The sequence below is a fragment of the Haliotis asinina genome, chromosome 3 (genome assembly GCF_037392515.1).
Source record: "Haliotis asinina isolate JCU_RB_2024 chromosome 3, JCU_Hal_asi_v2, whole genome shotgun sequence".
Lineage (NCBI taxonomy): Eukaryota > Metazoa > Mollusca > Gastropoda > Lepetellida > Haliotidae > Haliotis > Haliotis asinina.
The window spans coordinates 56122174-56136663 of NC_090282.1; the positions used below are offsets into that span (position 1 = coordinate 56122174).

The 14490-nt window shown below is 40.3% G+C and overlaps 2 protein-coding genes across 3 annotated transcripts in view; one reads left to right on the plus strand and one right to left on the minus strand.

Moving 5' to 3' along the window:
- The window catches only part of LOC137278192 (uncharacterized), an 18031-nt gene extending 16563 nt beyond the window's left edge, over positions 1-1468 (minus strand). For both annotated transcript variants that reach the window (XM_067810389.1, XM_067810390.1), the window contains exons 1-2: positions 1376-1468; positions 316-448 (exon numbers count right to left, since the gene is read on the minus strand). In XM_067810389.1, coding sequence (XP_067666490.1) covers positions 316-445 — 130 coding nt within the window. In that variant the 5' untranslated portion in view covers positions 446-448; positions 1376-1468. The remainder of the gene's footprint in view (positions 1-315; positions 449-1375) is intronic.
- On the plus strand, positions 877-13995 carry LOC137278194 (uncharacterized). The gene is made up of 20 exons (XM_067810394.1): positions 877-942; positions 2637-2783; positions 3607-4066; positions 4456-5613; positions 5829-5965; positions 6668-6790; positions 7139-7261; positions 7422-7493; positions 7909-8030; positions 8219-8326; positions 8586-8675; positions 8906-9025; positions 9324-9492; positions 9812-9955; positions 10295-10386; positions 10533-10603; positions 10845-10909; positions 11611-11779; positions 11858-11943; positions 12399-13995. Exons 2-19 carry the CDS (start codon positions 2648-2650, stop codon positions 11937-11939), a joined length of 3441 nt encoding a protein of 1146 aa, XP_067666495.1. The 5' UTR covers positions 877-942; positions 2637-2647; the 3' UTR covers positions 11940-11943; positions 12399-13995.
- Positions 13996-14490: the final 495 nt, after the last annotated feature.

The window sequence follows — 14490 nt, forward strand, 5'->3', positions numbered from 1 at the left end:
ACGCATATAGTTAATTCTGTCAAAGAGGTCATAGACCCATAGGACAATGCAGTTGAAAATATAAAAAAAATGTTTTACAATAAACACTAGTCCAGAAACAGAACAGATATGCATGTTGATATGCACAAGGCATATTAATGAATACAGTTTACTACTGTTACAATTGTGTATGTTATGTACCATAAAGTTTAAAAGCAAACACATATATTCCACTTACAAATACTTCTATTTATCTACTTATATTCACTCTTACTGGTCTATATATTAAACCCTAAAGTATGGAGACTTACATAGAATGTCGATCTTGATAGTTACCTTTGGGGGTTTCTCCACGTTCAGTTCGTTGGACTAAATCTTCATTGAAAATGATATCAACCACTTCTCGATTGTCACTTGAATGAACCATCTTCCCAGCCTTGTACTTTCGTAGGTAAATGTCTGCCATTTCCTGTAAAATACATAACAACCTTTATGACCGGCTATTTTAGCATACCCGTCTCGTTAATTTTCGATATATAATGAGTTTTCAAGAAAATAAGTAAGTCATGGTCGACCATTTTGAAGTGAGGAGAGGCGAAATGGGGTTTAACGTCGCACTTAAGAATATTTCGCTCATTATGAGTCATATGACGACGTGCATGGGTGTGTATGTCTGGCTGCTTGTACTTGCCAAGAATCATATGTTTCTGTAGTGAAACTAAATCACTGGGATAGCACGCGGCAGTTATGCATGAGTATCCCACTCAGAGTCACTATACTGACCCCGAGCCGACCAGTCCTTGCTGTACCCATTAATGAAGGGCGCCAGGCATTGACCAACAAGCACCATACTTTCACGTCTAACAGTATGACAAATTAAGCCGGGAGTCGAACCCGCGACCTTCTTTTCTCAGGGCGGACGCGCTAACAACTATACCACCAAGGCGGTCGACCATCTTGAAGGTAGAGCCGATATAAGTTTTGCTTGTCCCAATCTATTTTCTGTGTATTTCGCTTTCAACACGACACGGCGTCATGAGTAACTGTGCAATGATCGTTGATATCGTTCTAAACACAATATGGTCACAAGAGTTAGTTCCCTTTAGTGGAGCGCACTTACGGAAATATTTCTATCCATACAATGTTGGTTTTTTTCAGTAAAACGTATGGTAGCATATACTTTGAAATATGCACTGCATTTGTGCCACATTTTCCATTTGACATACTATGTAAGGATACCGCATATCGTGACTAATGAACAAATATTAACGGAATTACCCAAACTGAAAGTAGTATCACAATGACAAATGCGATTTGTTGTTTGGTTTGCGAACAAAATATACAGATGTGAAATTACGAGTGTATACAATCTGAAAGTGTGTTTTGGAGGCATTACCTTCTGTGGTTCAGCGTCAGTCACTTATACACCTGTTCTTTGTTGTCAACTTCAAGTCGCCATGTTGGCCTTTCCAGTGTGCCTATTTATAGCGCCATGGTGGCCGGGTTAAGAGTACTTCCTTATGACAGTGCTGATTTCTCTCTTATAGAGAGTATAACGTCAGCATTTTTATAAGGCTGGGTTTAATGTTAATGGCCCAAATGTTTTTTGCAGAAGTAATGTGTGTTAAATATCCCAGGTCCTGTTATTGTTTGAGATATGACGTGCAGTGACCATTCGCCATGTTTTATTTTCGACAGTTTCTGACAATTGTGTCTGTAATCAAACGCTATATAGGCATGCAACCACTCTTACCGTTACAACCCGCAAAACAACTCAAACACTGTAACACAAGGAAGTTATCCTAACCACACTAACTCGTAGTCTCTGAATGTATATAATTTGGATAGTAACGAACCCATTTATATTGAAAAGGCGCCAGGGGGGACCAGAGAATTCTGAACATAGAAAATCTAGACTTGCTGCCTTTAGGGCTTTAGCATTGCAGAGAGGGCTTAAGTAGCAGCAGGGAAAATAATGTCTTTCAGGGACTGTTAGACAGACTATCCGTTATCCTGACCACGACGATACACTTCAGGTCTATAAATAGTCATGGAAAAACCTTGATATGGAAAGTAGCAGTATCGGCAGGCCTCTGGTTGCAGGACTGACGGTAGGTATTGTACATTTACTTCATAGAAGTTTGTTAAATGTCTGACTACAATGTCGGATAAACACCTCTGAACGGCTTGTAAAATAGTCATTGCTTCTTTGTCCTGGACGTAATAAGTACTAGTTAAACTATCCATACGTTTGTTGTTTAACTAAATAAAGATGTGCAAGAGGTACGACAGTGGACTGTAAGCAAATCGCGTCTAGACCAGAGAATCCGTTACTTGACATCGCGGGCATGAATATGCACAATCGAGAGCTACATGAACTATAAAGGCCCATAACTCGAGATAGACTAAACCCAACATCCCAGAATACCTCACAACTGCACGAATCAGGTGATGTTTTCTCAGTTGTTGGTTTGGTTCCACTGGTGATTTTAATAGAAAAATTGTATTATTTCTGTGCCCTGTTTGTGTCCCATTAATATCCTGTTTATGTGTAAGTCATAACATATTTTGCTATCATTAAACAATCTCAATGTATGACAGCCCTAACATATACACTTGTATATCTGCTCTGTCTTACGACCTGGATTTCGTTACAGAATTGACGGACATGGAGGAACCCAGTGATGTTGTCTCTACTCTACATTTCCGTCACTTTGGACCAGACAATGTCTATAATGGAAGCAGGAACTGCTGTTCAGTCGTTGACATCTGCACAAACAATGACGTTGCCTTACAACACAATGGTAGGCGCCACATCCCTCATGTTGCTACAACCCCGTGAAGATTCGGGTTAGAATTGATATTCAGTAACCCGGCCTGTCGTAGGAGGCTACAAACAGGAGTGGGTAGACAGCCTCGCTGGCTTCATAGACACGTGACACCATATCCTAACTGCGTATGCTGTTGATCACTGGATTGTCTGCACCAGAGTAGATCGTTTACAGTCAGTCGACATATAGCTGAAATTTTGCGGCGTAGAACTAAATTCATTCTCTCGTGTTGCTACTCTGTATACAAACACCAATGGCAAAATGAATATTAATTGCTGAATATTAATTGCTGAATAGTAATTGCTGAATATTAATTGCTGAATAGTAATTGCTGAATAGTAATTGCTGAATAGTAATTGCTGAATAGTAATTGCTGAATAGTAATTACATGAAAAGGAACAAGTTATATACATCGACGACTTAAAAAAGCTTACTGTAGTTAATGTCTCTGCAACTGGACGTTGCCAGTCCATGTAACAGATCATACCAACTTCTAAAATGCCAGCTACTGTATACTACAAGCAAAAAAACGGGAACACCCGAAACTGTGATAGTCCTATATAATATATTTATACTCATGGATATATGCAACTTTTTAAGTGTTTGATGGGCACTTTAAGCGAACAGGCAGTGAAGCAACTGATTCAATATTCGTTGTGTTTGAGTGAAACGTAACATTGTCAAAATCTTTCATATGTCTATTTTCTGTTGTATCCTACCAGCGCTTACCTAGGGCTAATGACGAAAATGTGCGTACACAAACACATGCAGTTTGTAATACTTCATAATGTTTCAGAATGCATGCAGCTCCTTCACTTGCACTGGGAGGACACCGATATTAAGAGTGAGGTGTCCAGTATTACAGTGTCAGAAGCAAATGCTGACCAGAAATCAACAGTCATAACCCCCGACCGTGTTAACAACCTCCTCAAGGATCAGACAGCGTTACATGACTTTATCAGAAAGATGCTTACGGCACACCAGGTTCAGCTGATCCACATGGAATACGCGCCACTTGTTCTGACCTTCCAACACTGTGGGGGTTCAGACAGGAACATGCTCTTGCGTGAGAAGTTCAAGGTTTTCATAATCGTGAAAGAATTCGTTCTGAAGGCCACAGGGTTACAGGATTTAAAGGGATTGCACATCGGTATTCATAAATCAAAAAGTGTTTCAATGGAGACCAGTCTTTGGTGTCGGTATTTCCACAGGGTTTATAGGGATGTTTCAGCACAAAGAAGGTGGAAGTCAGCTAGGTAAGCGATATGATAGGTCAGTGACCAAGTTAGTAAGATGGGGAACGCCGCGCCCACGTCGTGTCATTTTAACGTCGAAGGAAGTCCCAAAGTACTGAGGTCGAAAGTAGTTGATTACCCACGAGCAGGGATATTACACTGTTTACTGAACAGGGTTTTTAGTCAGGATGAATTGTCTTGTCATGACAAATAATGTTTATGCCTTTGTATTCATACGTGTGAGACATATACATTGTAAGATATAGGTCCAAGCAAATTCATATGTAACTGTACAAAAATAACTCAAATGCGAATACACATTTATGAAAACGCCACATTATGTAAGGTCCTTAACATGTGTATCCACACAACCCTCACTAATGAGTATATTCGTTTACGTACACGAACAGGTCTTCATCAGAAGATGATGCTACTTCGATCGCCATGCCTCCCCGAATAGACAGGAGATTTATCAGTATTGAAGACGAACTGTTTAAACAAAGGCAGTTCATGGAGTCACAGTTCATCGATCAGGACCAGCAATATGAAAATATACGTGCCTCACTTATGAAAATCTCACAGGCCTTCACAAACGACAGAAGGCAACCTCTCGAACCTTTGGCCTCAGAGGATAATAATGAGCTTAATCCAGTCAGAAATCTCATTGAATTTGATCTGGACCCCCTTGAAGATGCTTCGTCGCTTCATTCGGCCAAAGGAACAGCATACCGTCCAGAAATAGAAATACTTAGCGATGATGATGATGAGGAGGAGGGGGAAGAGAAGGAGGAAGAAGAGGAGGAGGAGGGGGAGGAGAAGGCGGAGGAGGAGAAGCAGGAGGGGGAGGAGAAGGAGGGGGAGGTGATGGGGAAGGAGAAGGAAGAGGACCATGATGGCGATGATCGGAAGGTGGGGAAAGATGAGGAAAAGCTACAGGCGAGATGTTCGGCGGCTAGGGAAATAGGTGACGTAAGTATTGGAAGTAAAGAGGAAAGAGAACATAGAAAAATAGAATCAGACCAGGACCTCCGTGATGACGTATTGCCTAATGCATCGGATGCTGCAGGATCAAACCACACTGAGGATGAGCATGACGAGTTGGAGTACAGGCAAAATAGACCAACTGGAGAAAGACCTGTTCTTCAACAAAAACGACAGTTTACCGATTTCAGAAGTGACACCAATGTTTATAATCAAAATCGTGACTCGCTGGTCAGAAGCACAGAGAACAATGAATTTCCGGAAACAGTGGGTGACATGTATGCCGTCAGGAAGCAAACATACGAAAGGTCATATTCCCACAAGACATCTTACCAGACCACCGGAAACAGAAGTCGATCTGCACATGGACATGCTTCCATTGCACAGTGCAGATCAGTTTACAGAGAACAACAAGCAAGACGGCAGCCGAAAAGTGGGGTTGCAGATGCCTCTGATGAAGCAATGAATTATCTTGAGGACTTGCTATATAGCTATTACTACACCCCTTCACAACAGAATGCTTATTCTGATATGCAATCAGATGCAGTAAATATCCAGCCCCCATACGCACCAACACCTCTCACGTGGTAAGGGTTGACTGAAATGTACCACTATATACGAAATACATCACTTTCCTAAAAAAGTAGGCATCTTAAGTTACAATTATTAATACGTATATTTCTTGCATATTCATTCATTATCGAAATTGAGAACATTTATCCCTGAATGTCATGCAAGTCCTGAACCAGACGAAGCATGACCTTATTCAGTGCTTGACCAAACCTGTTATATTACTTGTCAGCGAAGAACCGAAAAAGGAGAAGATCGAAGGAAATGAAACGAAACGACAAGCTTTGCGTTTAATGATTGAATGTGCGATTGGAATCAGCCCACACTCGAGCAGAATATGGGAAAGTGCTGAAGAAGCATTGCTAGAAGGTAAGTTCTGCTGTTGAGGTGAAATTGTATTGTCAGTTATATTTTATATGAATCAAGGTTTGTATCTGCAACAAGCTACAGTTCTGTCAGTGTATTAGGATGTGATCATATTATTATCTGTATCACTTCGTTTACTGCATGCGTTGCTTCATACATAGTACAACAAGATAAATTAAAAATTAAATTAAAAATGTCAGGTCACCTGCAGCTGCTACTAGTGAATTAGTCCGAAAGTCCAGCTTGGCGAAATCCGCTTTGGATTAAATCCTTCCTCTTGGATATGTTGTCGTAGGTCTGGATAATCCATTGCGCAAGTAGTGGTTTGACAATACTGGTACACGTGCACAGAGCTTTCTGAGTAGCTGACTGGCCGAGCGCGTCACGGGTCGAGGTCACATAGGTCAATGATTTCTTACGCAAATCTCAACATGGATTCTTCAGTGCTCCATTGCGTGTCTCAATGTAGCGGAAGGCCCATGTTTCCCCAGCTAATTAGGCAGGTGACAGGACGACAGCTAGGGTCAGTGTTTTCTGTACAGTTTACAGTTACCTGTGTTATACTCTCGTGATTTCTGTACTTTGATGATGCGCGAAAATTAAACCGCGCGAATAAGTCAAATTTTCTGTTTCCGCAAAAATTAAGCCGCGCGAAAATAAATGATTTTACAGTACATGGATGCATTGAAGGGGTAATTGTTTCAGAGAAATGTCCTGCTCCAAGACATGATCTTGCCCTCGATACTGTCATATGCTTGGACACATCTGGTAGCATGCGCGGGGAAGCCTTCCAAGAAATGAAGAAAATCACTCTTGATTTTATAAATGGTAATATCTTCAACATATTTTATCATGTGCATGTAATAGCTGCTATCAGACCATTGTTTTGAAGGCGTGCATACATTGTCAAGAAGATACCAGGGACACGTAGATGCTAATAATGACACACTGTGAGGGCATAACTATTTTTGACAATAGTAAAAACTGATGTCAGTGTTACTCTTCAATCATTACGGTATTTTAACAAGGAAGACACAGTTGTAGAAGGTGCTATGCTTATTGTGTTTTCAACTGTCTTTCTTACTGTTTTGAATCTGTAACAAATTGCTTGTCTGGAACTATATGCACTGTGGGGCAAGAATGTTGAAGTCACAAATATCATTTCCATATTCCCAGGAATCGAGGACATTGCAGAACAACATGACGTTGAAGAGAATATTGCCCTCGTCATTTTCGGAGGTCGGGCCAAAGTGATCCATCATTTATCCAATGACTATGGAAGCCTCCGAGACACTCTAGGTATATCCTGTTATGCATCTTGCATCATATATTACCGTCATTTCAGCTCGAAATCTATAAACATTGTATGTGTTGGACTTAATCATGTTTATGTTTGAATGTATTCTTTATGAACCTGGTTTAAGGCTGACATCATGATTTGTCTGCATTGTGTCCATAGAGAAAATCACGCCGGGAGGTCCCTCACCGATACATGAAGGCCTTGTTGTCTCCATGGCAGCACTTGCGAAAGGTATGTCATTTCCCCCGTTCTTATTTCATCTGTGTCTCTGGCACTTGTAACTGCACTGTTTAATTAGAACGGCTGAATCTCCGTGATGATTCCATGTAATGACTTAGTTTGTCGTAAGACCAGACAAGTGCAGTCTAGCTGGTTTCATATGTTACCTAGGTGATTGTGTACCATCGTGTCCCGACTGAGACACCAGTATCGGTTTTGTTTAGCCAGGACAGGAGGAGGATTATGTAAGATTACATACCTACCTACCTACCTACCTACCTACCTACCTACCTACCTACCTACCTACCTACCTACCTACCTACCTACCAAACTTCGACATAGTTTGTGAAGAATTTCACTGTAGGTCCGTTGGAGAAAGATGTAGGTAAATGCAGTATTAATTTGAGATGGTTTCATGTTGTAAAAGGTGGCACCTACAGAGTGAACAATCGAATGGAGCTTCGACCGCGAATGATATTCCTGACCGACGGCAAGCCTACAGCTGAGTTGCCTGAAACTGCCAATGACAGCCACTGGCTCAGTATTCAGGTGCAAAAACAACGTTTTCAAACCGTCACAGTCCTTTCCATACGGATGGCATATGTTTACTTGATTAACTATGATCCTTATAGGAAATGAATACTTAATGTGATACTCAAACAGCCCTATATGTTCTGATTACATTGTAAACTTCACGTTGGCATATATGAATACGCCTAACGCTATCCATTCCACAGGAACAAACTAGGATTATACTGGCGTTCAGAGAGATCAGAAGTAGACAGCCAAGTGACGATCTACCTGATGAAATTATTTTTGTTCCAGTAGGGCACTCCTGTGATAGGGTAAATGTTCCATCATCAACTCTACATTTGTTTAATACTATTGTATCCATATCCGTGTGATGTAGCCGATATTCATAGTGGAACGACTATATTCATGCTGGAAAGTCTGTGATATGTCATCTTTTGTCGATTGTTGATATTTCAAATCCAGCAATACATTAACAGGCTATTAAGACTAAATCGAGAGCTAAAATACATCTGTCATAAATACCATAATGTTGTTCATAGACTTATATAGTTCGTTTGGTTCCATTTTTAGAACTGCCTTGAAACCCTGGCAGCAGCATGTGATGGCAAAGTGAAAAATGCTGGATCCTTTGCCGAGCTGTCGAAGTTTCATTACTTGCGCGTAAGCAATTGTCCTTTGTCCGTTTCCAATGTTGTCTTTGTCTCTAAATATTGAAAGCACACATCCCGTCTCTATTTCAACTTTGTAATACAATAGCATCCATGGTGTGAAACAAATACTATACAAGCGATATTGAACCGTGTTAAATGTTCTTTCTGTTTTGTGTTGTGTTGTGTTGTGTTGTTAAAGATGTATGTGTATTAGTGATTTGATTTTGTTCTTACTCGCAGAAAGTTGCCGTTCAAGCCATCGAATACGCCAGCCACAAAGGGAATGAGACTGACATATTTGTGGCAGGGTTGCGTTCTTTGTTTTCGAATCTTGGACCCGGCATCGACAGGGCTAGCACGGTCAGTGTCTCTTTCACATGCATGCAATGTGTATTATTAGGTGAATATTTGCCGTACATGTTCGTGTGTTTGTGACAGGTGCCACTGTGGGATTTTGAGACGTTCGCTTTTCGTGGACAATTGGAATCATCAGTATTTGACCTTGCTTCATCAACACACATTTGACCATGTCGGAAAGGTGCATTGAATATCAGGTCAATTGACGTCGATTTTCTCTGGAGATTTCTCAATATCGAGGATTGGCATATATTATGTCTTCCATTTCACTAAACATGCATCGTTTTATGGCCTGTTTCAGATGGAAATTTACAAGGTGATCCAGGCGTATCTGACGTCAGTATGGAATGACATCAACGAGGAACCGGGTCTGCCTCCCCTGGGGACAAGAGTGGTCAGAGGACCAGATTGGGAGTGGGGCAATCAGGACACAGAAGGGCCAGGAACCATCTACAACCACGCCAAGCAAAGTAATAACAATTATCTAAATTTCATGATTTAATCATGTTTTATTTGTCACAACGTTTATATCTGCAGTTCTGGTTAGAGTGACTTTTCATATCTAATGCGACAAGATCATAGTTTAGGAGACTAGCAGGGATGATCAATATTAGATCAATAGTAGGGAGTTATCACTAGTTTTAAGATGACTATGTTCGCGTCATTGTGTATTTTCGTGTGAAGGTGGAACTGCTGGAGATATTGAGGTTACTCTGAATCAGTACATATGAGTCTAAAGCTTACTGCAAACAAATACGTATACCTATTATATGTGTTGCTTTTCTTCAGGTATAGTTTCGGTGATCTGGGATAACGGCCATTCCAACTACTACAGATATGGCCATGATGGAAAATATGACGTCACTGTGGTGGAAGACCAGCCTCGGGTTCTCAGCGGAAACCTTGTGGCAGTAGGAGTACAGGTCGTAAGAGGTCAGATTTGGCAAGAAACTTTCCTTATTAATTCTCGTGCCCTCTTGTGATTTCCATGCCCTCAATGCGTTAGGTTAAACAGCTACATGAGGATTGAGTGAGTATGTTGTACACCGCCTAGGGCAGTGTTCCAGCAATATTACGGCGGAGGTCATCTGAAGTGTACCCATGTGAAGAATCGCACCCAGACCTTCGTCGTGACGAGTGAACCTTTAACCACTAGGCTACCCCACAGCCCGCTACATTAGGAGCGTTAGTACCCGTTTTGATCAACTATGCAGTTATTCACAATTTCATCTTACATTCATTTTAAACATGTTTGTGATTACATCTATGAAGGTCCTGGGTGGCATCGCCTATACGACAATCAAGATGGTGGACATGGCAGCTATGGTACCGTCATTCGTGTGACAGAACCTGGGAAAGTCAAGGTGATTCATACTAGTTACTGACAGTGTTTTCAAAAGAATAAATTATTAGCCATACATCTGGTCTTCTGTTGGAAACATTGACAAAAAGCCAGACTTGCATTTTTTGCTGTTCAGTATATATGAAATCAAACTAATAATTTTTACAGGTTCGATGGCAGAATGGTGAAATCAACGACTACAGATATGGAATATGTGGCATGGTGGATATTGCTATTCGGTGAGTTTGTCGAATGTAACATCACAAAGTGACTTACAGGTGTTAATATTAATATCTATGTAGCATAAAAGGCAATATTAATGCATAGGTTTCTGTGGCTCAAGTACACCACCCAGTTCCCTCAAAGATGTTTCCTGCTGTAGAAATAGCAATGGGAGATGAGTAAGCAAATAAGATGCAAAGTCCGATTGGCATGTCTTTGAAAATATGCAATTTCCATGAAGGAATAACTGTTTTGTAGTGACCCAATTGCTTGTATCCTGGAAACAACTGCGAAGACAAATCCTCACATGGATACTTATCAAGGTAAATATGCTTACGTGCTTTGACATGAACATTATCAGTTCTTCATTGGTCACGAGGGGGCATGAGTTGATGTACCATCGGTGTTTATGTTCCCTGAGCCCGAGGGATCAGGGAACACCTCAATGTTAATTTTGAACTGTTTGAAGCATGGGTATTGGATCGCACACTTCAGCCAACCTGAATGTTTCTTTTCCACAAGTATTGTCTCAGTAAAGTCGCTGCGGTGTAATTCCCTTGCTTAATATTCACAGGGACTACATTTGAAAGTTTTGTCAAAATTTACGTTTTAGAATGTGAGGCAAATCTTTTCGTAGCCATATTTAAGGCAAGAAAAACAGACTTACAGTTATATCCCTTCCATGGATTTGCATTCGCAAAACAACAGTAGTTTCCGTTCATCATGCGTGATTCAATGTTACTTGAGATAAAGAAGTACTAAAGAAGTAGAGAATGAGTTGCCATTGGCAGCAGGGTACATTGAAATGTACCTCGCTTGTAAGTGGAGTATATTGAAAATAATAGAAGAGGCAATCAGAAGACGGCATTTATGTGTGAGGTAAGATAAGATGCAGTATAGATTAGTTGGTTTGGCATTTATTTCACATTTGACAACCAACTTTAAGCATCTAGCTGTCGTGGCAGGCAGCTATTTATGGCATTATACAAAGAATGTGTTATGTTCGTATCATTCAATTGATTAGACACTGCAGAGGCCAAGTCAAGCAAAGATGGAGACAGACCCTACATATGGCAGAGGGAGGACAAACAGAATGGCTGGGAGCCATATTCTGAAGCCAATGATGCCAAACTGAAGAAGGCCTATGGTAAAAATCCCACGGGTTCATGTCTGGTCCAAAGAAATAAAGAGAGGTATGTGACATACTTCGATTCAGTTTCAACTGTAGTTGATTAACCCTCGCTACACTTATATGCATGCGTTTGCTACAGTTTCAGGGTGTCTTTCAAGTCTCTACAGGAACGGTCATTGGCTGATAAATCATGGGTTCCAGTACGAAAATATTTTCAGTAACATGGTAAGTGTCCCTGTATGTTTACCTCACGCTGAACAGAAAACTGTAGTTAATTTACACTATTGTGACTATTGTGATATTATCCTTCCGGCAACATATTAGCTGTTTCCTATGTCGGTGTCAGTTTAGTAACTGTTACCAAGAACTTTATGCGAAAGTATAAAAACCATAGGTAGTTACAGGTTTCAACTCAAGCGGAAAACACACGCCCAAACGCAGCGTGGTCCCCATAACAACGCAGCTGTCAGAAAACAAATCGTAGATTGTTTTTCAAAATGTGAAAATCCTAAATGTGGGACATTGGTCCAAAAACATGTGCATGATTATGCCATAAATGCCATAAATTATTATATCACATACGTCTTTGTCCTATATTTGCTCCAGTGAAGTCGGCGATAACTTTCTTTTGTCTGGTAGTTTCATTTCACCGGGTTTGATCATTGGTTGTTCTGTTGTAGAAAGTCTCACAGAAGAGGACAGTGCAGCCTCGACGTTCCAGATGACCCCTTTTCATGTCAAATCACATAGCCTCACAGTTATATTTTTATATGTTTAGTATGTCTGAGTTCATTAGGTGATCTTTATATACCCAATCCCATCAACGAATATGACGTCGTTTGTAAATATCTATCCATGCATTCAAATCACATCCATTTGTCAGTGCGTTTAGTTTTTTGTCGCACTCGGCATATTCCAGTTATATTGCGGCGGCTCGTAAATTATCGAGTCTGGACAAGACATTCCGGTGATCAACAGCATGAGCATCGGTCTATGCAACTGGGCTACGATGACACGTGTCAACCAAGAGAGTCTGTCGGTTCAATCCCACTAGTCGCATCTTAAATGTATGGGTTACCGATGATGTATTATAACCAAACTCTTTACGGATCCCATCACATAAGAGTGAATGTAACACACAAATGCAAAAGATGCATTTTTATCCTGTGTGTTTAAACTATATGTTTGGCCTCTCGATACAATGTAAACACTGACTGTATCGATACTATTTCATGGTTCTAATATTTACTTGTTAGTGTTTGTGTTGTCATATTTTCCTATGTCAAAAATGTTATTCGGTGTGTGCCCTGCATTGGACTGTTGTTCTCTTTTCTTCTGGCGCTAGAAAACAAACAGCCAGGAACCATCTAAAACTAGAAATTATGCTTCCTTTAAAAGTACCTTTGGAATGGAATTATACCTGGAACGATTGATAATTGCAAAATTCTAAAACTAGACATTATACTTTTTTAAAGGTACCTTTGGAACGGAATTACACCTCTAACGATTTAATAATTGCAAAATTCCAAAAGTAGAAGTTATACATTCTTTAAAGGCACGTTTGGAACGGAACTATACTTTAAACCTTTAACTTTTGCAACATTCCGCGCGGCCATAGTAGTTTTGTTGCAGTTCCCATGGATCAAAACACAAAGAGGCACAGGTGTTACTACACCCATGGTTTTAAAAAGTCCGTCGTACTGTGTGTAATGAAGACTGCATCGAAGATGACTACCATGGTTTAATGATTTGTGTCCGTTATAAGTAAATGAAAATCGAGTCCCGACAAAATATTTACATTTGTCCTACACATAACTTGCAGTTTTTTCCCGGGGAAGTAAAGTGATGATATTATGGTTAGGGCAACACAAAAGGATATTGCCGCACTTATCACATATTACGACAGATCGGTCAATGTTTATTGTTTTTACTTTTCTTATAACGTTGGTTTTGAATCTTCAAGGTATGAGAAGGTTTACGAAACTTCGTGAGAACATCTTCTAAATATTTATCTATAGAATTTGATAATAAAACAATTAGAACTATAGTGTCAAAGACATGTTGTACTATTGATTTTGTACACCAATTCTAAATCTACGCATCGATGTTCAGTCTTACAAAATATTTCATATCTCCACTAAGTGGATACTTAGTTTGTACTGCTGTGATCTTCCATCATGGTATAACAGATTCATTAAATGTTGACTGACAACCTGTATAAACATGTGCTGGAGGCTTACATTCTCTATGAATAAAGATATACCCATACTCACCCCAGTTCCATCTTACTTAGCTTTTTGCTGTACCTCATGGCCGAGTTAATGGGGTGGCGCCACTAGCGAGTGCTCCTATACATATCGCTTGGGTCCCAAGCAGGTGATGTTAAACAACGTTGGGAGGGGAGAGTCAATGCATAGGTGACTCCTGAGAGGTTTTAGGACTTCAGTCCTGCCCTACAACGAAGCACGTGTGATAATGTCTTCTCACCTTATGCAGGTGAGTTGTCTTCAAAACTGCCTCTATTGACCCCGCAGGAAATGTCTACCAAGTGAAATAAGTCGCGAGACTATTAACCAACAGCCGATTAGACAGCTTGGGTTCTCAGGGGTAATCATGACCAGGCCCCACTTTCTCCAAACAAACTTAAGTCTGAGTTTTGACTTAAGCTCGAGTTTTTACTCAAATTTGAGAAAATACATGTCCCAGAATGTACTGAAGTTGATATTAAACTCAAAAACAGTAGACAGTTTGAGTTTTGTGAATACATTGCTT

Excerpts from the sequence above, each read along its gene's own strand:
- LOC137278194 (XM_067810394.1), top strand. The coding sequence starts at position 2,648 with ATGGAGGAACCCAGTGATGTTGTCTCTACTCTACATTTCCGTCACTTT. Across the intron at positions 8,676-8,905 it reads CGAAGTTTCATTACTTGCGC|AAAGTTGCCGTTCAAGCCAT; the intron begins GTAAGCAATTGT and ends TCTTACTCGCAG. Across the intron at positions 10,604-10,844 it reads ATGGTGGATATTGCTATTCG|TGACCCAATTGCTTGTATCC; the intron begins GTGAGTTTGTCG and ends ACTGTTTTGTAG.